Here is a 27,883-nt window from a genome sequence, read left to right as displayed (position 1 = left end):
TGTGATCCCAGTGTTCTAGCTGGGGTGTAGGGAATTAGAAAATTGTTTAAGAATTCTGGCTTGTTGTTACGGAGTGTTTTGAATGTTAAAAGTAGGATTTTATAGGTTGTTCTGTGTGGAATAGGGAGCCTGTGAGCTTTTGTCAGAAGAGGTATGACATGGTCAAATTTTTTTGCATTTCCAATAAGTTTTATTTCTGTTTTTTGTATAACTTGCAAGCGTCTGATTTCTTTCTGCATGATGCCTTTATATAGTGAGTTGCAGTAATCTAAAAATTAGATCACCAAGGAATGTACTAATATGTTCAATGCAGATGACTCATAGTAACATAGTAGATGACGGCAGATAAAAACCCGAATGGTCCATCTAGTCTGCCCAACCTGATTCAATCTAAAAATTTGTTGTTTTTTTTTCTTCTTCTCCTTAGCTATTTCTGGGCAAGAATCTAAATCTCTGCCTGGTACTGTTCTTAGGTTCCAACTACTGAAGTCTCCGTCAAAGCTCACTCCAGTCCATCTACACTCTCCTAGCCATTGAAGCTCTCCCCAGCCCATCCTCTCCCAAACAGCGATATACAGACACAGACCATTCAAGCCTGATTCTAGATTCTCTGTGTTCATTCCACGCTTTTTTGAACTCTTGTCACTGTTTCCTCTCCACCACCTCTCTCGGGAGCACATTCCAGGCATCCACCACCCTCTCCGTAAAGAAGAATTTCCTTACATTGCTCTTGAGTCTCCCACCCCTCAACCTCAAATTATGTCCTCTGGTTTTACCATTTTCCTTTCTCTTTCAAGTATTTGAATGTCTGAATCGTATCTCCCCTGTCCCTTCTTTCCTCTAAGATATACATATTCAGGGCTCCCAGTCTCTCCTCATACCCCACTGCCTGCAGGGACTTAGTTCAGTTGTGCATATTGATTTCATTAATGAAAATGAGACTGAAAATCCGTACAGGTAATGGGTTAAAATCCAGAACTGGATCAGCTGGTCTTGAAAATTTGCAAAGAGTACAGCATGAGCTGTCTCAAACCTCCTATCATTTTTGTCGCCCTCCTCTGGACCACTTCAAGTCTTTTTGTGTCCTTTGTCAGATACGGTCTCCAAAACTGAACACAATACTCCAAGTGGGGCCTCACCAATGACCTGTACAGGGGCATCAACACCTTCTTTCTTCTACTGGTTATGCCTCTCTTTATACAGCCCAGCATCCTTCTGGCAGCAGCCACCGCCTTGTCGTACTGTTTTTTCACCTTTAGATCTTTGGACACTATCACCCCAAGGTCCCTCTCCCCATCCGTGCATATCAGCCTCTCCCCTCCCAGCATATATGGACTCTGCATTTCTTTGCATTGAATTTTAGTTGCCAGATATTAGACCATTCCTCTAACTTTTGTAAATCCTTTTTCATGTTTTCCACTCCCTCCTCAGTGTCTACTCTGTTACAAATCTTGGTATCATCCGCAAAAAGGCAATCTTTTCCTTCTAACCCTTCAGCAATGTCACTCACAAACATATTGAATAGGATCGGCCCCAGCACTGAACCCTGAGGGACTCCACCACTTCCATTAGCCACTACCCTCTGGCGTCTGTCCGTCAACCAGTTTCTAATTCAGTTCTCCACTTTTGGTCCTAATTTCAGCCCTTCAAGTTTGTTCAAGAGCCTCCTATGAGAAACCGTGTCAAACGCTTTGCTGAAATCTAAGTAAATTACATCTAGTAATTGTCCTCGATCCAGTTGTCTGGTCACCCAATCAAAAAATTCATTCAGGTTTATTTGGCACGATTTACCTTTAGTAAAGTCATGTTGCCTCGGATCCTGTAACCCATTAGATTATAAGAAGTTCACTATTCTTTCTTTCAGCAACACTTCCATTATTTTTCCAACAACCGAAGTGAGGCTTACCAGCCCGTAGTTTCCTGCTTCATCCCTGTGACCACTTTTGTGAATATGGACCACATCCGCTCTTCTCCAGTCCCCAGGAACCACTCCCGTCTCCAGAGATTTGTTGAACAAGTTTTTAATAGGACTCGCCAGAACCTCTCTGAACTCCCTCAGTATCCTGGGATGGATCCCATCCGGTCCCATGGCTTTGTCCACCTTCAGTTTTTCAAGTTGTTCATAAACACTTTCCTCCGTGAACAGCGCAGAATCTACTCCATTTTCTTGTGTAACTTTGCCAGACAATCTCGGTCCTTCTCCAGGTTTTTCTTCCATGAACACAGAGCAGAAGTATTTGTTTAGCACGTTTGCTTTTTCCTCATCACTCTCCACATATCAGTTCCTAGCATCTTTTAGTTTAGCAATTTCATATTTCATCTTCCTCCTTTCACTGATATATCTGAAAAAAAATTGTCTCCCTTTTTTATATTTTTAGCCATTTGCTCTTTTGCCTGCGCTTTCGCCAGGCGTATCTCCCTCTTGGCTTCTTTCAATTTCACCTGATAGTCCTTTCTGTACTCTTCTTCTTATTGGGATTTTTAATATTTCAGGAACGCCAACTCTTTTGCCTTTATTTTCTCCGTCACTAGTTTTGAGAATCATGTCGGTTTCCTTTTTCTCTTGTTTTTATTTATTTTATTCACATAAAGTTTTGTAGCCATTTTTTATAGCTCCTTTCAGCTTAGACCACTGTTTTTCCACTTCTCTTATGTCCTTTCTTCAAGTACAGTAAGACATCCAAGTGCAGGTTTATGCTGTCTTTTGGATGTTTGTTGTCTCAGAAGAAGCTTAGTCTCAGAAGAAGCTTTCATGGGGAGCACAGAACGAGTTGCCGAAGCACTTTGCTTCTGAGGGACAAATTTGGCTGAATCAACACCTGTCCACAAAAGCTCATTTGAGTTCTAACTCCCGCATACACCAGGCCCTTGGAGACATCCTTGCACACATCACACAGTCTTGAACTTGATGCTCTATCTCTGCCCATAAGTTTCACACACCAGTCATATGTGGCCAGACGAGACATCTTGTACTTACATTGTGGGCATCTCTTGAAACCTGGCAAAGAGCAACATACTGTAAAGAAACAAAAAAAGCAAAAGAAACTTTGAAGAAAACAGAAACTCAACTGAACTGCATAGCAGATGGGGAAAAAAAAACCCTGGTAAGTTTAATGACCAAGAGTTTAAGGAAGTGCAGCTTGGAGGTATCTTTTAAATGGTATCTAGGAGACGATTTCTGACGAACGATGCAAAGGCAATGACATCGCCAACAGTACGGCATTGGATCCTTGCTGTCCAAGAAGAATAGCAGAAAAAGACTGAGAACTTTCAGCTCAGCGCAGAGAAAGCTGAGCTGAAAGTTCGGTCAGTTCCTGTTCTTTCTCTTTCCTGAGCTGAAAGTTCTCTGTCAAATCCTACTGGTTCTTTCTCTGTGTTGAACTGTTCATTCTTTATTGTGACTTATGAATTCTTAGTAGATTTTCCTTGGCCTTTTTTATCTGCAGATTGCTGAGCAGAGAATCTCCCTCTGGGGCACTAAGAGCTGTTCTGAGGTCGACCATGGTTCAAAGAAAGGAGACAGAATTTCTGGAGGTAAAAGTGTAAAATAAATACAGGTACAAGATCCTTTAACTGAAATTCTAAAAATTGAAAAGCTCAAAAAACTGAAAATTTTTTTGTAACATTGTTGCATTACTAATTTGTACAAAAAATCTTACTTTTAGCATCAAAAGTGAAGCCTGAGCCCAAAGTCACTTTAAAGACTTCATTGTATACCAGAGGTTCTCAACATATGGCACGCATGCCCCTGGGGGGGTACTTGGCACTATGTGGGTCTCTCGCCCTCCTTCCTGCTCAATCCCCTGATAAAGCCACTGTCATCACCACCGCTGCTGCCCCTGTTGGTCCAGTGGTCCCTGCTTCTCCCGCATTACTCTGTTGCTTCAATGGGTTAGTGGCAGCAATTCCTACATGCTGCCTATCACTAACCCAGAAGCTTCTTTTCTACTGGGTCCCAGCCTCTGTCAGAACTTCCTGTTTCTGCATAGGCTGGACGTGACAGAGGAGAGGCTTCTGGGTTACCGGCAGGCAGAGTGTAGGAATCGCTGCCACTAATCCATTCAGTCAAGAGGGAACATGTTAGTTGTGAGTGGGGCTGAGCGAGGGAAGGAAGGAAAAATGTTGCAGAAGGGATGAGAGTGGTGAGAAGAGGGAGAAATGGACATGGAGTGGAGGTGATGGAGAAATGGTGTATGGGGAGAGAACATGTTGTGAGTGGGATTGGGTGGAGGGAAGGAACATTTTTACAGGAGGGCAAGAGATATGGAGAAATGGACATGGAGGGGAAGGTGCATGTGGAGAGAGCAGGTTAATTGTGAGTGGAGTTTGAGAGGAGGGAAGGAAGGACAATTGTTGCAGGAAGGATGAGAGTGGCAAGAGAGAGAAATGGACATGGGGTGGAGGGGAGGTAGAAATGATGCCTGAGGAGACAGCATGTTGTGAGTGGGATTTGGGAGAGATAGACTGGGGGGGGGGAAAGAAGGAGAGATATCACACTTGAGGGAAGGGGTGAGGAGAGAAAGAGAAAAAGCGTGCAGGAAGGCAGAAAGTGTTGGACTTGTGGAAAGGGAGAGATGTTGGATGGAGAGGGCAGAAAGGAGGAAAGGAGAGATGTCATACTTGAGGGGGAAGGGGGGAGGGCAGTGAGTGAAAAGTTGGACTCATGGAGGGAGAGAGAGATATGTTAGTTGGGGGAGAGAATGAGGACCAGAGGAGGTGAAGTGTCCAGGAGGCAGAGAGAAATAAACAGACTGGTGGAGGGAAAGAAAGAAGAAATGTTGGACTAGGAGGAGGCCAGAAAGGAGGGGAATGTTGGACTGCAGGGGGAAGAAAGGAGAGAGAAATGTTCCACTGGTGGGGAGGAGAGATGACTTAAGGAAGGGAGAGATGTCAGATCCGGAGAAGGGTAATGGAAGAGGGAGAGAGAGATGTCAGACCATGGGAAGGTGGAAGGAGGGAGAGAGAGATGTCAGACCATGGGAAGGTGGAAGGAGGGAGAGAGAGAGAGAGATGCCAGACTGTGGGAAGAGGGAAAAGGAAGGAGTGAGATGTCAGACCACTGGGGATGAGGAAGGAAAGGAGAGAGAGAGAGATGTTGGCCCACGAAAGGAGGAGGAAAGGAAAGAAATGCCAGACCATGGGAGAGGAGACAGATAGGAAGGGAAGGGAAGATATGGAAAAGTAGATTTTGAGAAGAAAGCAGAAAAATGGAAAAAAATTGAATGTGAAAAGCACTCACTCTTCTGAAAGAGTGTGTATTCTGCAAACAGTTTGCCCTCTTTTAGAACTATTAACAATATGCAAAAAATCCAAAGGGTTGATAAGTCGCTTCCAGGTAGGGACAGAAAAAAAGGACAAACATAGGCATTCATAACCATTTGAAATAGACTCTAAGGGAGCGAAATACCAGGAGCAAATTGGATACCTGATATGGGGAATATATCAGAAATATTGGAATCTTCAATAACAAAAATTGATGAAAGAGCTACTCTACTTATTTCATTTGTATGCCAACAAAACCTTAATGCTGTATTAAAGCTCTATTTCCGTAAAACACAGGCTCCGTTCATGGGACAGCATATTTGGATTTATCCGGATGTTAACAAAGGAGAAAATTGTTTATTTTTATTGAGACAAGAAGTGAAAGATCTTGGAGCCACTTTTCAATTGGCTTATCCTTGTAAATGGCTTATAAAATATTTAGGGATAAAATATACCTTTTTTGTTCCAGAACATCTCAAGAACTTTCTAGACTTGAAGATCGTCAGGGAATAATGGGTAAGGTTGTGGGTTCAAACCCCGCACTGCTCCTTGTGACCCTGGGCAAGTCACTTAATCCTCCATAGCCCCAGGTACGTTAGATTGTGAGCCCACCGGGACAGAGAGGGAAAATGCTTGAGTACCTGATTGTTAAAACCGCTTAGATAACCTTGATAGGCGGTATATAAAAATCCTAATAAACTTGAGGAGTTAATCCGTAAAGCCATTTCTTGTTATTTTGATTTATGTATTCAATTATAGAAGTCCTATATCTTTAGACTGTCACTCATTGTTTTGGCTTGGGGTCTAAGAAGAAGATGGTTCATTATTTAATATTCTTTTATGGAATGTTATTGTATAATTTTCTTCGTGTTTCCTAAACAAGTGCAAATTGCTTGATACTATAATTTTCAAATGAAATTAAAAATAATTTTTTTTTTTTTTTAAAGAAATAGATTCTCTCGATAATAAGTGCTAGAAATTGAAGAAATGCCTAATTGAAGAGCCTTTTCTATTATTACCTCACTAATTTCCATTCCCAATTCCTCAGTCCACTTCACTGCTATCCCTTTATAGCTCATATGTGGATATACAGAATCAAGGGTCTTTTTAAAGTAGGAAATTGAGGGTAGAGCTTGCAGCTGTTCAAACAAAATTCCCAATCTATATTTCTTTCTACCATTTGTGCGTCGCACATACCTATACAAGCTTTAGGCGACTACTCCCAATGTCAAACCTTCCTTTTTCAGTGTGTTAATATAATGAATCAATTGCACATAAGCATATATGTCTGAGGACCTCCCTCCCGAATTAGTCAATAATTCTTCAAATGAAAGTATATCATTGTTCTTTCCCACAAAAGAAAATATATGTTCCATCAAAGAATCTGCCCATCTACGAATAGGGCCCTGATCCATACCTCACTTCCTGTCCTTTTATTTTATACGATGTATCCTTTTTCCATTTTTTTTCAAACAGTTTCTTGTTTTCCCTTTGTTGTTTTTACTTATTCAAACTTTTGTATAAAAGTTTTTGTTTTTATGCAAACCGCTTAGGTTTTTAGGTGGTATATTAAATACAATAAAAAATTTTTAAGCTCACATAACACGGTTTTTAAATTTTGTCAACGAGGTTTAACATTACCAACAACCACCTGGCGAAGATAAGTATATTATATACAATAGCAATTCACGTGGAGTGTTTTGTTTATACAATAATGGTGGTTTGGGGACGGTGAAGGCGATGATGGTCCCCTTGTTAACCCCGTTTTAGTGACATCACTAAAAACACTGGTTATAAGGTCTGAGCACTTCACATTTAAATAAGGATATTAATTAAGTCATAATTTATTTATAAATTAGAGGTGTGATTATTTTAAAAAATACTCTATATAAACCATAAGCAGCCTGCTTCCATGAATGTGTTCACTTCCTGGCATTGGCTGTCCAGGTGTGTCTGACAAATGCGTGGGATAGACACAGATAATAATGCCTAAATAGAAAGAGGATGGAAATGCAACATGGCTGTCGAGCTGTTATCTTGGGCAAGAGTAGTGAGAACTGAGGCTGTTGCCGGACAAACTTCTACAGTCATAAGAACATAAGAAGCGCCATCTCCGGATCAGACCTTCGGTCCATCAAGTCCGGCGATCCGCACACGCGGAGGCCCTGCTAGGTATACACCTGGCTTATTTTATAGCCACATGGTCAGAAAATCACTTACTCATATAGAGAAAAATACCACTTAACATGATATAGCCACTGTGTAGGAAACTTAGAGGAGGGCCTCAGATTCGGAGCATACGCGTAGTCCTATCACAGACTCAACTGTCAGCGTATTTCTATAGCTCCATGCTCCAGTCATAGGCCCATACCCCAATTAAATTTTTTGAAACTTTTTAATAAATAGACCTTAAGTGTAGTGACTAAAATTCAAGACTCTTAAAGGTGAAGTTAAGATATTAAAATTCAGTCCTATTCACAGTGTATCCTTATATACTAGGCAGCTAAATCACTTATCTCAATCTGCTTTTTCTTATTTTTTCTTTTTTCTTTTTTAAGGCTTCCACGTCAAGTTCTTTATTTAGCCTATTTAGTGGCTAAGCCGACGCGGCCAGCGTTTCGTGGACACCGTTATTAGTCCACTGCGTCAGGGCCAATAGCCAGCAAACATCTATAATAAAATATAGGCATAAAATAGAATATTAGTCCTTTCTGTTAAAACTAACTATACGGAAAGGGTCTTTCAAGGACATAGTAGATGTGGAGGATGCCAAATGTGTGCTATTATGATGAGTACAGATGTATTTACTAACCCTAAAGATGAAAAAATCTACCATCTAAGACACACCTCCAACTGTAGTCTATGTTTTACAATGTCCCTGCAACCTACTTTATGTAGGACAAACCTCCAGGAAATTTAATGTCCGTCTAACAGAACACAAGAGCAACATAAAAAATTCTAGAATAGGAGCTCCTTTAGCCCGTCATTGTTGTGAGAAAAACCATGATTTTTTCTCGCTCAAAGCAATTGTAATAGAGGTCGTTACTCAAAACAACAGAGGGGGTGATTTTAAACGATATTTAGCCCAGCACGAACAACGCTGGATAAACCGTTTAAATACTGTTGATCCTGAGGGTTTAAATGGTAGTCTAGAATGGCAACATTTTTACTAACATTATAGAAGTGATGCCTGGGTTAATAGCTGAAAGTGATGGCTTTCTCTCTGGTAGGTAACTGTTTACTCCTCCCCCTCTAATCTGATAGACATTCTGTCACTCTAATACGTGGGCACGTGGTACCATGGTAACACGTGTCAAAGCGTAACGTCGGAGACGTATAAAATGGATGCCGGTGCCATTATGCTACTGTTTGTAAAACCTGGCAGTGATAAAATATTGAGTAAATACCGTTATATATTTTGTTTAAATAACACTTTTGATGTGGTATTAATGCCTATATTTTATTATAGATGTTTGCTGGCTATTGGCCCTGACGCAGTGGACTAATAACGGTGTCCACGAAACGCTGGCCGCGTCGGCTTAGCCACTAAATAGGCTAAATAAAGAACTTGACGTGGAAGCCTTAAAAAAGAAAAAAGAAAAAATAAGAAAAAGCAGATTGAGATAAGTGATTTAGCTGCCTAGTATATAAGGATACACTGTGAATAGGACTGAATTTTAATATCTTAACTTCACCTTTAAGAGTCTTGAATTTTAGTCACTACACTTAAGGTCTATTTATTAAAAAGTTTCAAAAAATTTAATTGGGGTATGGGCCTATGACTGGAGCATGGAGCTATAGAAATACGCTGACAGTTGAGTCTGTGATAGGACTACGCGTATGCTCCGAATCTGAGGCCCTCCTCTAAGTTTCCTACACAGTGGATATATCATGTTAAGTGGTATTTTTCTCTATATGAGTAAGTTATTTTATAGCCAACCATATCTTTATATGCCTCTCTCAAGGAGATATGCATCTAGTTTGCTTTTGAAGCCTAGGACTGTCGATTCCGCAATAATCTCCCCTGGGAGAGTATTCCAGATGTCAACCACTCTCTGTGTGAAGCAGAACTTCCTGATATTAGTCCTGAACTTGCCCCCCCTTAGCTTCATTTCATATCCTCTTGTCCGTGTCAAATTGGACAATGTAAATAATCTTCTCTGCTCTATTTTGTCGATTCCTTTCAGTATTTTGAAGGTCTCGATCATATCCCCACGCAGTCTCCTTTTCTCAAGGGAGAACAATCCCAGTGTTTTAAGTCGATCCTCATATTCCAGTTTCTCCATACCCTTCACTAGTTTAGTTGCTCGTCTCTGCACCCTCTCCAGCAGTTTTATATCCTTCTTTAGGTAGGGAGACCAATGTTGGACGCAGTATTCCAAGTGGGGTCTGACCATTGCCCTATAAAGCGGCATTATAACTTTCTCCGATCTACTCGAGATTCCTTTCTTTATCATGCCCAACATTCTATTTGCCGCTGCCGCGCATTGTGCCGACGGCTTCAGGGTCCTATCTATCAGTACATCCAGATCCCTTTCTTGTTCACTTTTTCCCAGAGTTGCACCTGACATTCTGTACTCGTATTCCTTATTTTTACTGCCTAAATGCATTACCTTGCATTTCTCCACATTGAACTTCATCTGCCATTTCTCCGCCCATGTTTCTAACCGACACAAGTCGCTCTGGAGTTCCTCTCTATCCTCCTGCGATCTGATTGCCCGGCATAGTTTTGTATCGTCTGCAAACTTGATGATCTCACTGGATGTTCCTTCCTCCAGGTCATTGATATAAATATTAAAAAGGATCGGCCCAAGTACCGAGCCCTGGGGTACACCACTAGTCACTTTCTCCCAGTCGGAGAACTTCCCATTTATGCCCACTCTCTGCTTTCGGTTTTCCAGCCATTTGCCTATCCATCTTTGTATATCTCCCTCTATGCCATGGCTTTGTAGTTTCCTGAGAAGTCTTTCGTGTGGAACTTTGTCGAACGCTTTCTGGAAGTCCAAGTATATTATGTCCACCGGCTTCCCACTATCAATTTGCTCGTTCACGGTCTCAAAAAATTGGAGTAAATTCGTCAAACATGATTTCCCTTTCTTGAATCCATGTTGACTGGGTTTCATCAAGTCGTGTGCGTCCAAGTGCAGGACTATGCTATCCTTGATCAGTGCTTCAACCATCTTGCCGGGGACAGACGTAAGACTCACAGGCCTATAGTTGCCCGGTTCCCCTCTCGATCCTTTTTTGAAAATTGGCGTGACGTTCGCTATCCTCCAGTCGTCCGGTATCTGTCCAGTTCTGATTGTCAGGTTTGCAAGTTTTTGCAATAACTCTCCGATTTCAACCTTCAATTCCTTTAAGACTCTCGGGTGAATTCCATCCGGTCCAGGGGATTTGTCACTTTTAAGTTTGTCGATCTGATAGTATATCTGGTCTAAGTCCACTTCAACTGTGGTGAGGCTGTCTTCTATTTCTCCTGCAAACACTTTCTCCGCTTCAGGTATTGTTGAGGTGTCCTCCTTCGTAAAGACGGACGCAAAGAAGGAATTTAGTTTGTCTGCGATTTGTTTATCTTCCTTGATGTACCCTTTTCTTCCAGGGGTCCCACTGCCTCTTTTGCAGGTTTTTTCCCTTTCACGTATCTAAAGAAGGGCTTGAAGTTTTTGGCCTCCTGGGCTATTTTTTCCTCATATTCCTGTTTGGCATCCCTCACCGCCTTGTGACATTTCTTCTGATCATCTTTATGTTTGTTCCAGGCTTCGGTTGTGTTTATGCATTTCCATTTTTTGAAAGAGTCCTTCTTTTCTTTTATGGCTTCCTTCACCTGTATGGTAAGCCATGCCGGTTCTCTTTTGCTCTTTGTTCTCCGATCTTTGGAAATCCTCGGAATGTAGAGATCTTGTGCTTCTGTGATAGTATTTTTCAGTAAGGACCATGCCTGATCTACCGTTTCAAGTTTGTCCACCATCTTCTCGAGTCGTTTTTCTACCATGGCTCTCATGCGATCGTATTTACCCTTTTTAAAGTTTAAGGTGGTGGTTAAGGTTTTGGCATGTTTCCCTTTCCCGATGTCAAGTTTAAAGTTGATTACATTGTGATCACTCGTTCCCAGTGGAACCACGACTTCCACTTCTGTTATCGGTCCCGTGAGGCCATTTAGGACCAAGTCCAAGGTGGCGTTGCCTCTTGTCGGCTCTTTTACCATTTGTTCCAGGAAGCAATCCCCTAGCACCTCCAGGAACTTGGCCTCCTTGCCGCAGTTGGAGGTTGCTAGTTTCCAGTCTATCCCTGGGAAATTGAAGTCTCCCAATATAATTACATTGCCTGTCTTGCATTCTTGTTTGATTTCCTCCATCATTACTGAGTCAGTTTCCTCCGCCTGTCCTGGGGGACGATAGTAAAGGCCAATTTTCGTATCTGCGCCATATTGACCAGGAATTTTGATCCAGAGTGACTCAAGCTTCTCTTTCATTTCTGTTGTAACCATTTCAACAGAATCTATTCCCTCCTTAACATATAGAGCAATACCTCCACCTTTCTGCCCTACTCGATCTCTTCTATACAGTTTGTATCCCTGTAGTACTGTGTCCCATTTGTTTTCTTCATTCCACCATGTTTCTGTTATGCCAATGATATCCATGTTCTCATGTCTTGCTATCGTCTCTAGTTCTCCCATTTTGTTTCCTAGACTTCTAGCATTTGTATACATACATCTAAGTTCCCTTCGTGTTACCTTTTTGGACCTTCTACTCTTGGCTGTCCTTACAGTTTCATTTACGGTATCCTTTACTGCTCCTGTGTTATCTCCCAGTCTGTGTCCACAAATGGCAAAAGACTGAAAGAAGATATGGGAAACTAAGGCCAATTTCAGACAGACTTATCATTAATAAGTCAGGTTTCACAGGTGGTATCAACCTCTTTCTACTACCTGTGCCAACTGCGGAAAATTTGTACATACTTCTCCAATGGAGAATTCACTCAACTGCTCTACGCTTGTGTCTTATCTCGCATGGACTATTGCAATTCACTATGTAGTCTATCTGCAAAAAATCTACAAAGATTAAAACGCGTGCAAAATGCAGCAGTTGGCTTACGAAGAACCTAATTATTTGCGACCCCGTCGATTTAGAAGTAAGCCAAGAGGATGTACTTAAGCAGATTGACAGACTAAAGAACGACAAATCGCCAGGTCCGGACGGCATTCACCCAAGGGTACTCAAGGAGCTAAAAAATGAAATAGCGGAGCCATTTCGACAGATATGCAACCTATCCTTAAAAACCGGTGAGATCCCGGAGGATTGGAAAATAGCAAATGTCACGCCCATCTTCAAGAAGGGCGCAAGAGGAGACCCGGGAAACTACAGGCCGGTAAGCCTGACCTCAGTCCCGGGAAAGATGATGGAGGCACTGATCAAAGACAGCATCAGTGAGCACATCGAAAAAAATGGGCAGCTAAAACCGAGTCAACACGGCTTCTGCAAGGGTAGGTCATGCCTCACTAACTTGTTGTACTTCTTTGAGAGGGTGAGCAGTCAGGTGGATAAAGGGGAATCTATAGACATCATTTACCTTGACTTCCAAAAAGCCTTCGACAAGGTGCCACACGAGAGACTGCTTAAAAAGATATGGAACCACGGGGTACAAGGGGAGGTCCACCGATGGATCAAGGTCTGGCTGGCAAACAGGAAGCAGAGGGTTGGCGTAAAGGGCCACTACTCAGACTGGAAAGGGGTCACGAGCGGAGTTCCGCAGGGGTCAGTGCTGGGACCGCTCCTGTTCAATATCTACATAAACGACCTAGAGGCGGGAATCAAGTGTGAGGTCATTAAATTTGCAGATGACACCAAACTATGCAGCAGGGCTCAAACCAGGGAAGACTGCGAAGATCTTCAAAAGGATCTAACACAGCTGGAAAAGTGGGCCGAAAAATGGCAGATGAGCTTCAACGTGGGGAAATGCAAGGTCATGCACGTGGGGAAAAAGAACCCGATGTTCACATACAAAATGGGGGGAACATCACTAGGGGTCAGCAACCTGGAGAGAGACCTGGGAGTGATGGTAGATGAAACACTGAAGGCATCAGCACAATGCGCCACGGCCTCAAGGAAAGCAAACAGAATGTTGGGTATCATTAAGAAGGGTATTACAACCAGGACGAAAGAAGTCATCATGCCGCTATATCGTGCAATGGTGCGGCCGCACCTGGAGTACTGCGTCCAGTACTGGTCGCCGTACCTCAAGAAAGACATGGCGGTACTTGAGGGAGTACAAAGAAGAGCAACTAGACTGATAAAGGGAATGGAAAAACTTCCATATACTGAAAGATTGAAGCAGTTGGGACTTTTCTCCCTGGAGAAGCGAAGACTTAGAGGAGACATGATAGAAACCTTCAAGATCCTGAAGGGCATAGAAAAAGTAGACAGGGACAGATTTTTCAAATTAAGGGGCGCCACAAGTACAAGGGGGCACTCGGAGAAATTGAAAGGGGACAGGTTTAGAACAAACGCTAGGAAGTTCTTTTTCACTCAGAGGGTGGTGGATACGTGGAACGCGCTTCCAGAGGCTGTTGTAGACAAGAAAACATTAAATGGTTTCAAAGAAGGTTTGGATAGATTCCTAGAAGAAAAAGGGATTGAGGGGTATAGATAGGTATAGACCATTGCTCAGGAAATGGGCCTGATGGGCCGCCGCGGGAGCGGACCGCTGAGCAGGATGGACCTAGGGTCTGCCTCAGCGGAGGCAACTTCTTATGTTCTTATGTTCTTATGTCACTCCATCTCTGGCTGCTGTACGTGGCCTGTCCATCTAGAAACTGCATTTTTATAGCTCTGACACTAGCTTTCAAATTCTTTGATGAAATTTTGCAGCAAAGGAAAATCATAACAATACATAGGACAATTTGTACAATAATTAAGCTAACGATAGGATGAAGTAGAACATTAAAGTCATAATCAGCAGTAGGTAAATACCCAAAGAAAAGTTGCCAAACAGAAACATGAGAATCTCAAAGCAAATTTTCAACAGTTTGCAATCAAAAGCAATTGTATGATTCACTTCTTTGGAGTTTCTTAAGTTGTTTAATATAGGCATGGAGTTCTATAAAATTCAGCAGTTTATGAAATGTCTCATTCCCCATGCCAAGAGGGAATGGATGCACAGCATATGAAATAAAGTCAGGGATGTACATAGAATCATTGGTTACCAGAGGTGTGGAATAGGTTGTCTCATTAATGGTGATGGAAGATAGTGGTGAGTGACTGACTACTTCAGGTATTTTTAGTAAATAGCTCAAACTATATAGCAGTGTTCTTAGGAAGGTGGCTGTCTTGTACCATGAATCCAGAGAAAAGGAAATATTTTGCTGGTAAAAACAAGTGTTCAGCTCTGAAGTAATATAACACGTGTGAGGAAGTAGATGGGTAGGAGAGCTTGGCAACCTGGTGACAGCAGGAGCTGTCGGCCACATTAAACTAATGAGGTTCACACTTGAAATGAAATGATGTCTGCATACATAGGGAGAGATCCATCGGCTTGAAGGAAGTCCAGGTATCATTCAGCGGCAGTACCTATTAAGAGCATATTATCAAACTAACACCAATATTAACCACAGGATAAATAATGTGGTGTCCTGACCATGGGATCAAAGTACAGATAGAGCATCCTTGTAGTGAACAGAAAGGAACACTAACTGACCACCAATTAAGGAGAGCTATAGCAAATTCAGGTATTTTGGTGCTAGCCATCAGGACAAGGGACAGTGACCAATTGCCTAACTTAGCTGTGATTAGAATTCCCTTTAAGATAGTAATAAGCTCGGTCTGTCCTTGATCACAGGAAATATCCTTTTCCAACCTATAATTCTTCATGTGCTGCCCCCAAAAGATGTAAAGATGTGCCCCCACAATATAATCTTTTGTATACAAGTGTGTGTGTTTTTGGCTAGTCTATTGTGGGTGTGCAAGAGGTTCCTGGGCTCAATCCTCAGAGGACCAGTGGGAAGTAAAGTAATAACAATAACAGCCAAGAATGATTGCATAAAATATATAGTGTAGAAATAGGCTTAATATTACAGATATTCAATGCTTAGATGAAAGATACACCTTACAAAAGATAATTTGAGGAACAGAGTTCTCTGGGAGGTGTATAATGAGAGAGAAGTGAGGAGAGATATTGAGGGGCAGAAGAATGAACACATCTGTAGGTCAGCAATAAAATCTTGAACTGTATGCAATAGCAGATAGGGAGCCAGTGGAAGATGAGTCGCGCAGCACAGATTGCAAGGAGGGGAGGCGACACTGAGGGATACCAGTTAGGAGTAGATTGCAGTAATCTAAGCGTGAAGTTCCGAGAGCTTGGACAAGGGTCCGGGTAGTTACTCAGAGAGGAAGGGGCGAATTTTGGTGATATTGAAGAGATAAAAGCGACAGGTCTTAGCAGCTTGTTGGATATATGTAGAAAATGAGAGGTCAGAATTGAAGATGACTCCAAGGTTGCAAGCAGAGCAGACTGGAACAATGACAGTATTATTTATAGAGATGGAGAAAGGAGGAGCAGAGGGTTTAGGAAGAAAGAGGAGCAGCTCAGTCTTGGACATATTTAGTTTCAGATGACGGCAGGACATCCAGGCAGCAATGTCAGCCAAACAAGCATAGACTTTTTCATGGACTTTAGGTGAAATTTCAGGTAGAAAGGTAGAGCTGGGAGTTATCAGCATAAAGAACATAAGAATATAAGCAGTGCCTCCGCCGGGTCAGACCATAGGTCCATCCTGCCCGGCAGTCCGCTCCCGCGGCGGCCCAAACAGGTCACGACCTTTCTGAATCACCAGAAGGGGCTCCCTTGCCACCTTGGTTTCTCATTGAAGTCCTATCTTCCCATCGAAGTCCTAACCCTCTGGTCTTGCGCATGCACGACCTGGTTGGGTTTCTATACTTATTACCTGGTTAGCTTTCCATACTTGTGTTACATCCCAGCTCCTCCCTCAGTATCCCACGATCCCTTTATCCCTCAGGAATTCGTCCAATCCCTGTTTGAATCCCTGTACCGTACTCTGCCTGATCACTTCCTCCGGTAGCGCATTCCAAGTGTCCACGACCCTTTGCGTGAAAAAAAACTTCCTTGCATTTGTTTTGAACCTATCTCCCTTCAGTTTCTCCGAATGCCCCCTCGTACCTGTTGTCCCCTTCAGCCTGAAGAATCTGTCCCTATCCACCCTCTCTATGCCCCTCATGATCTTGAAGGTCTCTATCATATCTCCCCTGAGCCTCCTTTTTTCCAGAGAGAAGAGCCCCAGCCTATCCAACCTCTCAGCGTATGGGCAGTGTTCCAGCCCTCTTACTAGTTTCGTTGCTCTCCTTTGGACTCTCTCAAGTACTGCCATGTCCTTCTTGAGGTACGGCGACCAATATTGAACGCAGTATTCCAGATGTGGACGCACCATCGCTCGATACAATGGCATGATGACTTCCCGTGTCCTGGTTGTTATGCCCCTCTTTATGATGCCCAGCATCCTGTTGGCTTTTTTCGAGGCTGCTGCGCACTGTGCAGATGGCTTCAGTGATTTATCCACCATCACACCCAAGTCTCTCTCAAGACTGCTGTCTCCCAACAATGCCCCTCCCAATTTGTAGTTGAACAATGGATTCTTTTTCCCTATATGCATGACCTTGCATTTTTCCACGTTAAAGCGCATTTGCCATTTGTTTGCCCAGTCTTCCAGTTTGTCCAGGTCCCTTTGTAGGTCCTCACACTCCTCCCTGGACCTAACTCTGCCGCACAGTTTAGTATCGTCTGCAAATTTTATAACCTCGCACTTTGCCTCCTTTTCCAGGTCATTGATAAATATGTTGAAGAGTAACGGCCCCAGCACCGATCCCTGTGGCACACCGCTCGTGACTCCCCGCCAGTCAGAATATTGTCCCTTTACTCCGACCCTTTGCAGTCTACCCGACAACCAGTGCTCGATCCATCTGTGCACATCCCCTCCCACCCCGTGGTTCCACAGCTTCCTAAGCAGCCTTTCATGTGGCACCTTGTCGAAAGCCTTTTGAAAATCGAGGTAAATGATGTCTATAGGTTCCCCATTGTCCACCCGACTGCTTATTCCCTCAAAGAAGTACAGAAGGTTCGTTAAGCATGACCTTCCCTTACAGAATCCATGCTGGCTTGTTCTCAGTAGGCCATTTCCCTCGATGTGCTCGCAAATACTGTCCTTGATCATAGCTTCCACCATCTTCCCTATAATTGAAGTCAGGCTCACCGGCCTGTAGTTCCCGGGGTCACCCCTCGATCCCTTCTTGAAGATAGGTGTGACATTCGCCAATTTCCAGTCCTCTGGTACCTCTCCAGTTTTCAAGGATAGGTTACAAACATGCTGGATTGTGCCCGCTATTTCTTGTTTTAGCTCCTTCAGAACCCTCGGGTGGATCCCGTCCGGACCCGGTGATTTGCCGCATTTTAACCTGTCTATCTGTTTGAGGACATCCTCCTTACTTACCTCTATGTGCTCCAATTTCTCAGCCTGTTCCCCACTCATGAGCTCCTCTGAGTCCGGTATATTAGATGTGTCTTCTCTCGTGAAAACCGACGAGAAGAACGTGTTCAACCTCTCAGCTACCTCTTTATCCTCCTTAATCACTCCCTTCCTATCCCCATCGTCCAACGGTCCCACCTCCTCTCTCGCTGGTCGCTTCCCCTTTACGTAACTGAAGAATGCCTTGAAGTTTTTCGTCTCCCTGGCCAGCCCCTCTTCGTATTTCCCTTTTGCTATTCTAACCTCTCGGTGGCATTCCTTTTGGCATTTCCTGTGCGCATGGAGATTTTCCTCCGTTGGGTCCTTTTTCCATCTCCGGAAGGATACTTTTTTGTCATTTATTGCCCTCTTTACTTCTGTTGAGATCCAAACCGGGTCCTTTGACCGATTGTTCTTGCCGCCTTTCCTGAAACTGGGGACGTACATTCTTTGTGCTTCCTGCAGGGTGTCCCTGAATAGGGTCCAGGCGCTTCCTACAGTCTCCATCCTAAGGATGTTTCTGAGCTTCCTCCCCACCATTTCCCTCATAGCAACATAGTTCCCTTTCCTGAAGTTGAGCGCAGTTGTTGCGGTCCTCCTTACTGTGGGTGTCCCCCTTTCTAATGTAAATCTGATCGCATTGTGGTCACTGTTGCCTAGTGGTCCTCCCACCTCTACCCCTCTTGCAGGCCCCCCTAATCCGTTTAGGATGAGGTCAAGAGTAGCACTCCCTCGTGTTGGTTCCCTGACTAGTTGCTCCATGAAGCAGTCCCTCACAGCTTCTACAAATCCTGTTTCCCTAGTGCAGTTGGAGTGACCCATACTGATACTGGAAGCCATGGGAGAAGATCAGGGCACCGAGATACTTAATGGTTTTGGAAATAGCTCTCATAAAAGATTGCATGTGCCATATGCTAGATAGTGATTGACTGGCTTAGTTCTAATTGATTTAATCATTGTACTTCACTTACAGATCTGGCACAGAAGTAGAAAGATTAAAAGTCTTAACTTAACAGCTTTGGATAAACATGGGAAAATCTTCTCAGATGGTAAGTGCAGATCTAGGAATGAAATGTACACTTTTAGCTTATTTTATTCACATTTATGTTTAAGTTGAGTACCAAAGTTTCTATATTGCAAAATGGTTTACATCATAATAACATGATAAAGGGATAGAGCGAGAAAGATAAGAGGCTAGGTTGTAGAAAGACTGGGGAACCTTTCTACAACCTAGCCTCTTATAGCGGGAGAGATGTAGCTATCCTTGCTGCAGATATTCAACCCTCAATTTAACTTTCCACAGATTTATCTCATCCAGAGCCATTGCTTTTCATAGTTAGATAGTAAATGATGGCAGATGTAGACCTTAATGGTCCATCTAGTCTGCCCAACAGTCATACTCATTAATTCATGATTAAATGGTCTTTGTTCTGTCCCCACGTTCTATGTAGTGAATGTGTAAACAGAGTGTGTTTAATTGACTCCAGCTCCCAGTATGCTTTGCTGCAGCCATTGGGCTGAGCCCCACTGCCACCAGTATGCTTTGCAGCAGCCCTGTGGCTGGAGCCCGCCCTTATCTTCTGCTGTGTTCAAAGAAGACTCCATGTTAGCTAGCATATGACTATAGAAAAAGCACAGGACAGGCATTGTTTCTCCATCAGGTTGCACCTTTAATTCTGTTAGCCCAGATACAACTTGGTAAGAGAGTTGGAGCACGGTGTCATCCTACACAGAAAGTCTGTGTGAAAATACCCTCCTGGCTTTCCTTATGTCTAGTATGTGCCAGTAGTAATATGGATTTGCAGAAGGGTCATTATGGTAGATATAAGAAGGGAAAGCAGAAAGAGAGATCTTGCATATGCCAGCAAGTTTCTGAACATCTAAGAATCTAAGGTTCCTTGAGTATTAAGTGCAGTGTGTTTGAGGAAGCTGCTAGATTCATCTACAACTTAATAGGAAGGAAAAATTGATCAGTCCAGGACAAAGGTAGCAGTGAAGCAGGTGTCATTGAATCAGTTATATAAGGCAGAGTGAAATGGCCTGATCTAGCTAGATGAAGATATGGCCATGCTTCTTGGGAGCTTATTCATAGAATAGCAACCACTGCAATCTCAGACATGAGAGCATAGGAACCAAGGTTTAGAGGCTGCCTAGGGTTACTTAGCTAAAGAACTTCCTCCCCTAATGCCAGTCTAGGTAGGGCCCATTTCAGATGCTGCAAGCCATACTATTCAAGCAGCTTCCACCCTTCCTCAGTTCAGGATAGTTGGTTCAACTGGTGTGCACACCTTTTTGTTATGGGCTGTTGTGCTCTTGGCATGCTCCTCCATGGCAATAATTGGAGTTTCCTTCACTGAGTGGTCAGATGCCTCTCTGGAGGACTTTTTTTTTTTTTTTTTAATAATTTATATTCCACATATCTTACAATTCTATGAGGGTTACAAATTATTCAGGCACTCAAGCATTTGTCCCTTTATCCCAGGACAAGCAGGCAGGTATTCTCACTAGTGGGTGATGTCATCCAACGGAGCCCTGATGCGGACATCTCACAAGCTTGTAGAAACTTTTAGAAGTTTCGAATTGCCCACACCGCGCATGCGCGAGTGCCTTCCCGCCCGATGCACCAGGCGTGTCTCCTCAGTTCTTTCTCTTCCGCGGAGCTGAGAAGTTTGCCTTTGAACTCTCTGCGTGAAGTTCCCTTTTTGTGCCTTCTGTGCCCGCGGGTTTGGGTTCTTTTGCTCATTCCTGTTGGCTCACGTTGCGTTTTGTTGTTTTTGCAAAAAAAAAAAATTTTGTTCGACCGGGCAGGTCACGCGGCCGCGGCCCCGCGGCTTCGACCTTGCGGCGGAGCTTTTTCGGCCTATGTCCCAGTCTGTTACCGGTTTTAAAAAGTGTGTCAAGTGCCAGTGTGCGATTTCGTTGACGGACCCGCATCAACGCTGTCTTCAGTGTCTCGGTCCTCAACATCTTCCAAAATCGTGCCGGCCTTGCTCCACGCTCACAGCACGTGCGTTTAAGCGTCGCTGTATTTTGTGGGAGTCGCTGTTTGGCATGGAGGCATCCCCGGTGCGGCCCTCTTCCCAGGGCGCCACGCCTTCGACTTCCGATTCTACAACTTCGGCCTCGAGTCTGCTCAAGCCTGCCTCGTTCGCGCCGGCTTCCACATCGACGCAGGCTGCGGTGCCTTCTGATGTCTCTTCAGCTCAGATAGCGCAGCCCCCTATCCCTCCAGTGGTGCTTAAGGTGCCCAAGGCCTCCAAATCCAAGCCCCCTGGTGGCCGGCTGACCGACGTCTGTGCAGGAGGTCCCATTTCTGATGTGGATCCCTCTTTGCCGGCATCGTTTCATGCCTTGATGGAGCAGCGGTTTGTCGAGCTCTTGACTAAACATGGGCCGACGCTTCTCTCCAATATCCAGCCTGGGCACGTGGAAGCCTCCCGTGAGGTCAAGCCGCCTCCGGTGCCTCCTCGGCGCACACTCTCATTGTTGGGAGCAGAGTCTCGGCGAGTGTCTGGTCTGGCTTCGGGGCATGTCTCGCAGGGAGCAGAGTCTTTGCCCATGCCACCCTTGGAGCCGATACTTTTATTCCATGGCTTGCCTGGTCCGGCCCTTTCCTCGGCGATGCCGGGACTCGAACCTTGGGAAGCACCTCGGGGGACCTCGTCTCAGCTGTTGCTGCTTCGATCCACGGCCTCCAGTCCCATCTACTCGGTGGCTGCCTCGTCTAGGCATCGCTCACCTCGTCGATCGAGGCCTGCATCTCGACACAGCTCCGGTCGTCGATCGGGGCATTCATCAAGGCACGCCTCGCCTCGTCGGAAGCAACCTTTCCGGGAGTTTTCTCCGGAATACTCGCCCCCTCCTCCCACTTGAAGACTGCGGGGGCTCGTTCTCTTCGTGCCGGTCCTCGACATCGGCGGACCAGGCCGCCTCGTCGTCTTCGAGCCCGCCTCATGGCCTGGCTCTGGCGGACCAGTTGTCCTTCTCGTCCTTCCTGAGGCAGATGGCGGTGGATCTGGATATCACCCTGGATTCGGGTTCCAAGTTCTCGAAGGAGTACCTCGAGACGATGCATCTTCCTCAACCTCCTGCCGAGTCTCTGTGCCTGTCTCTGCACAAGCTTCTGGACCAGACTTTCATGCGGTGCTTCAAGACCCCTTACTCCATCCCGGCGGTTCCGGGGAAGTTGGATGCTCGCTACCGCATGGTGCACCATAAGGGCTTCGATGGGGCGCAGCTTTCGCACCAGTCTCTATTGGTGGAATCCTCTCTGAAGCGGTCTCACCCCTCCCAGGTCTATGCTTCCACCCCTCCTGGCCGGGAGGGCAAAACCATGGACCGTTTTGGCAGGCGCATCTACAAGAACTCGATGATGGCTTCTCGAGTCCTTAATTACTGCTTTCATTTTGCCACCTACTTCGAGTTTTTCTTCTCCATCCTGCAAAAGTTTTTGCCCTATCTGGACTCTCAGGCTCACTTCGAGTACTCCGAGGTACTGGCATCGTTGTCCCAGCTACGCCTGCAGATGATGCAGTCATCTTATGACGCTTTCGAGCTCTCGGCCAGGGCGGCAGCCTGTTCGGTGGCCATGAGGCGCTTGGCGTGGCTTCGCACCATCGATATGGACCCGAACCTCCAGGACAGACTGGCGAACGTTCCCTATGCGGGGCGGACCTGTTCGAGTCCATTGAGGCAGCTACGGAGAAGTTATCCAAGCATGAAAAATCTTTTCAGTCCATCCTCCGCCAAAAGCCCAAGCCTGCCATCTCTCGTCCGGCTCGTCCTCCTATGATTTATCAGCGACGCTACCCGCCGAAGCAGGCCCCCACCATTCGGCCACCGGTGAAGAGGCAGCATCAGCAGAAGCCCCAACAGAAGCCTCAACCTTCTGCTGTCCCCAAGGCTCCCCAGCCTTTTTGACTGTCTCGTAGGGAGCATAACTTCCACCGTTCTGCCCTCCCCGCTTTTTCCCATCAGAGGTCGTCTCCATCATTTTTACCATCGATGGACGACTATAACCACCGACCTCTTAGTCCTTTCCATCGTAAGGGAGGGATACTCTCTTCAGTTCCATCATGTTCCTCGAACATCCTCCAAGAAAGTATCCTTCCAACTTAACCCAGACCGCCCTTCTTCTTCAGGAAGCTCAGGCTTTGCTCCAGCTTCGTGCCGTCGAGCTGGTCCCTGTGGACCAAAGAAACAGGGGGTTTTACTCCCGATACTTCCTTGTTCCGAAGAAGACGGGCAACCTGCGTCCTCAGGGTGCTCAACAAATTCCTGGTCAGGGAGAAGTTTCGCATGTTGACCCTGGCTTCTCTCTATCCCCTCCTCGAGCAGAACGACTGGTTATGCTCCCTGGATCTCAAGGAGGCCTACACTCGTATTCCCATCCATCCGGCCTCCCGTCAATACCTCAGATTTCGGGTGGGACATCTTCATCTTCAGTACAGAGTGCTTCCTTTCGGCCTAGCTTCGTCTCCCAGAGTCTTCACCAAGTGCCTGGTTGTGGTGGCCGCAGCACTCCGGAACCATGGTCTGCAGGTGTTTCCCTACCTCGACGACTGGCTCATCAAGGGGGCCGTCCGGGCCACTCAGAGGATGATCTGGTTTCTACAGAGTCTGGGATTCGAGATCAACTTTCCCAAATCCCATCTTCAACCTTCACAGACTCTCCCCTTCATCGGAGCTGTTCTGGATACTGTTCAACTCAGAGTGTTCCTCCCTCCTCAGCGCCTGGCGGCTCTTCTTCATCTTCGGTCTCTTCTCGCCCGTCCATCTCGGCGAGACACATGATGGTGCTCCTGGGCCACATGGCCTCTACGGCTCACTTGACTCCTTTTGCCAGACTTCACCTGCGGATTCCTCAGTGGACCCTGGCTTCCCAATGGTCGCAGATCTCCAGCCCTCTGACTCGTCACATTCAGGTCACTCCTGCTCTGCTGCGGTCACTTCGCTGGTGGATGCTCTCTTCCAATCTTTCCAGAGGTTTGCTGTTTCACGTGCCTACCCATCAGAAGGTCCTCACGACCGACTCCTCGACCTATGCTTGGGGGGCTCATCTGGACGGGCTCCGAACCCAGGGCTTTTGGACGTGTGCGGATCGTCTGTGCCATATCAATCTCCTGGAACTCAGGGCGATTTTCAACGCTCTCACTGCTTTTCAGCATCTACTTCACGACATGGTGGTCCTTATTCGTATGGACAGTCAGGTCGCCATGTATTATGTCAACAAGCAGGGAGGCACGGGATCGGCCTCCCTCTGTCAGGAAGATCTGAAAGTTTGGGATTGGATGATTCACCACAGCACCTTCCTCAAAGCTGTCTACATTCAGGGGGCGGACAATGCCTTGGCGGACAACTTGAGTCATCTTCTCCAGCCTCACGAGTGGTCTCTCCATTCCACGCCCCTTCATCAAATCTTCTCCCTGTGGGGAACGCCTCAGATAGGCCTCTTTGCAGCTCCCCACAACTTCAAACTGCCTCAGTTCTGCTCCAGGATCTACACTCCTCATCATCTCGAGGCAGATGCTTTTCTTGTGGACTGGGGAAATCTCTTTCTGTATGCGTTTCCTCCGTTTCCTCTCATTCAAAAGACTCTGGTCAAGCTCAAGTCTGACCGGGCCACCATGATTCTGATTGCTCCTCGGTGGCCCAGGCAACCTTGGTACTCCTTTCTTCTGCAACTCAGCAGCAGGGAGCCCTTCCGCCTACCAGTGTTTCCATCTCTGCTTACGCAGCATCAGGGATCTCTGCTACATCCCAACCTGCAGTCGCTACACCTGACAGCTTGGTTCCTCTCAGCGTAACTTCCCTTCAGTTTTCACCAGCTGTGCGGGATGTTTTGGAAGCTTCAAGGAAGCCTGCCACTAGACAATGCTATTCCCAGAAATGGACTAGATTCTCTACTTGGTGTTTTTCTCATCACAAGGAACCTCAACATGCCTCCTTGTCCTCTGTTTTGGACTACCTTTTGCACCTGTCTCATTCTGGTCTCAAGTCTACATCGATCAGAGTCCATCTTAGTGCAATTGCTGCTTTTCACCAGCCTCTTCAAGGGAAACCTCTTTTGGCACATCCTGTGGTTTCCAGATTCATGAAAGGACTTTTCCATGTCAATCCTCCTCTCAAACTGCCTCCGGTGGTTTGGGACCTCAATGTTGTTCTTTCTCAACTTATGAAGCCTCCATTTGAACCTCTTAACAAGGCTCCTCTGAAATTTCTCACTTGGAAAGTGGTGCTTCTCATTGGCCTCACTTCTGCCCGAGTGAGTGAACTTCAAGCGTTGGTGGCGGATCCGCCCTTTACAGTGTTTCATCATGACAAGGTGGACCTTCGCACTCATCCCAAATTCCTCCCCAAGGTGGTCTTGGAATTTCATCTGAATCAATCCATTGTTCTTCCTGTGTTTTTTCCAAAGCCTCATTCTCATCCTGGAGAATCAGCTCTTCACACTCTGGACAGTAAACGTGCTTTGGCTTTCTACCTGGAACGCACCAAGCCTCACAGAACTGCTCCTCAACTTTTCATCTCCTTCGATCCGAACAAGTTGGGATGCCCTATCTCTAAGCGCACCATCTCCATCTGGATGGCGGCTTGTATCTCTTTCTGCTATGCCCAGGCTGGATTACCCTTTCACAGTAAAGTCACAGCCCATAAGGTCAGAGCAATGGCAGCCTCTGTAGCTTTCCTCAGATCGACACCGATTGAGGAGATTTGTAAAGCTGCCACTTGGTCCTCGGTTCATACCTTCACCTCACACTATTGTCTGAATACCTTCTCCAGGCGGGATGGACAGTTTGACCAAACAGTGTTACAAAATTTATTCTCCTAAGTTGCCAACTCTCCCTCCATCCCATTGGGATTAGCTTGGAGGTCACCCACTAGTGAGAATACCTGCTTGCTTGTCCTGGGATAAAGCAATGTTACTTACTGTAACAGTTGTTATCCAGGGACAGCAGGCAGCTATTCTCACGTCCCACCCACCTCCCCTGGGTTGGCTTCTCTGCTAGCTACCTGAACTGAGGAGACACGCCCGGTACATCGGGCGGGAAGGCACTGGCACATGCGCGGTGTGGGCAACTCGAAACTTCTAAAAGTTTCTACAAGCAAGTATGCTTGTGAGATGTCTGCATCGGGGCTCCGTTGGATGACGTCACCCACTAGTGAGAATAGCTGCCTGCTGTCCCTGGATAACAACTGTTACGGTAAGTAACATTGCTATCTGTCCCGGTGGGCTCACACTCTATCTAACATACCTGGGGCAATGGGGAATTAAATGACTTGCCCAGAGTCACAAGGAGCAGTGCGGGATTCAAACCCCCAACCTCAGGGTGCTAAGGCTGTAGCTCTAACCATTGCACCACACCATGAATGTAGAGCTTGGGGACAATAGTAATAGGCTAGCTTGGGGGTCATGAATTTCTTTCTTGATTAAAAGAAATCAGTGACACAGTACTATTATTTCAGGTGTCCCAATAAAAGCTCTGAGTTCTTTTGGGGTCTCCATGCAGAATGGCAAGCCTCTTCTCAGCTGGTTCTCAGCATGAATACACAGGAGCATTTCCTTTTATCATTTCCACACCATTATAAAATCAACCCTAATTGATTAATCTGGACAACTTTGGTTGTTCCCAAGGACTATCCAAACATTAACTGGCTTTTTATCTAGCTATTTTTTTATTTTTTATTTATGCTTTTACAATTTACAAATCAATCAATACTTGAAAGGAAATATAAGAATCCAATAGGAAAAACAAGTACTAATTATATAATAATATAATAATAAACACCTAGTGACTATGACTAAAGTCCACAATTTGAGAGGAGAAAGAATCAATCACTTCCAAGGGTAGTTGGATATAAGAAATAAAAAAGCTAATCAAATAACAGAGTGCAGTTGAAGTTATTTAACTAATGGCCTGCTTGGCTGATTCCATGGAGATGTCTGGAATTCTTGTGGTTACTTTACCTTCAAGAAAAAACTGCAATTGATCGGGTTCATAAAAAATATATCTATTACTCTGATAAGTAATGCAGCATTTACAGGGGAAACGTAATTGAAAGGTTGCCCCTAGGCTCAAAACAGACTGACGACAGGCCAAAAACTTCTTACGTCTGGCTTGTGTCCACTTGGATACATCAGGAAATATAGAAATTTTGAATCCGTGAAATTCCACCTTGTCAGTCCTATAGAATAGACGAAGGATTGCTTCTTTATCTTGAAGAAAAACAAAAGTTACCAATAAAGTAGCTCTAGTCATTATTTCTTCTTGAGATATCTCCAGCATACCAGTGAGATCCAATTCTCCTGGTGCTGCGTTCCCTTTGTCTTTATCCTCCTTTGGTAAATTTAGGTAATATATCTTTTGTAAGGGTGGCATATTATTTTCAGGGAATTTCAAAACGGTATTTAGAAAAGACTGAAATAATTCCCTAGGAGATTGAAATTTGGAAACAGGAAAGTTAAAAAATCTCAAGTTCAAATTCCTATTAGCGTTTTCCAGATTTTCAATTTTCCTAGCAAATAAAGCTTTATCCTTAAGTTGTAAATTAGTAGTAATCTTCTCATCTGCCACAGATTTCTCCAATTTGTCCATTCTAAGAGACTGTTGCTGGAGTTTCTCTTCAAAAGTTTTAAATTTACTATTAGAATTTTGTGTGGAAAGTACAATCTGGGAGCATACCTTGTGTAAAGTCTCCATAGCGCTCCATAGTGCCTCCATGTCAATCACCGCTGGTTTAATCAGGGGAGCAGTGGTAGCTATTCCGGGGGACTCCACCATGGATCCATCTCTACCTTCCCTGCTTCCCGCTGACTTTCAGGTCCTCCGGTTTCCAATGCTGACTGTAAGGAAGTCAGCAAGCTGTAGTTTCCATCCGGGGTCAGGGGTGAGACCTGCAGCGTCGCCGGAGACATCAATTCCGGCGCTTCCTGTGCGTCTGAGGGCGTCCCCGACATCAACCCTGGACGCGGGGGAACTCCAGGCCCAAATGGGCTAAGCGAAACGTCGCCTTCCAGGACCGAGGTCTGCCCTCCTCGGTCAACGGATGCGCCCACTGCAACTGGAACAGCATATGTTGTTATAGCTGCTTGCCGAGTCAGTGAAGTGG

The 27,883-nt window shown here is 45.2% G+C and overlaps 1 protein-coding gene across 11 annotated transcripts in view; it reads left to right on the top strand.

Annotated features, from left to right (window-relative positions):
* Nucleotides 1-27,883, top strand: part of LOC117351463 (acylamino-acid-releasing enzyme-like) — a 162,230-nt gene that overhangs the window by 29,737 nt on the left and 104,610 nt on the right. For all 11 annotated transcript variants that reach the window (XM_033926764.1, XM_033926767.1, XM_033926771.1 and 8 more), the window contains 2 exons: nt 3,447-3,534; nt 18,747-18,822. In XM_033926764.1, the coding sequence (XP_033782655.1) occupies nt 3,447-3,534; nt 18,747-18,822 (164 nt within the window). The remainder of the gene's footprint in view (nt 1-3,446; nt 3,535-18,746; nt 18,823-27,883) is intronic.

This window comes from Geotrypetes seraphini, chromosome 17 (assembly GCF_902459505.1).
Source record: "Geotrypetes seraphini chromosome 17, aGeoSer1.1, whole genome shotgun sequence".
Lineage (NCBI taxonomy): Eukaryota > Metazoa > Chordata > Amphibia > Gymnophiona > Dermophiidae > Geotrypetes > Geotrypetes seraphini.
This window is presented reverse-complemented; position numbering and strand designations above follow the sequence as displayed.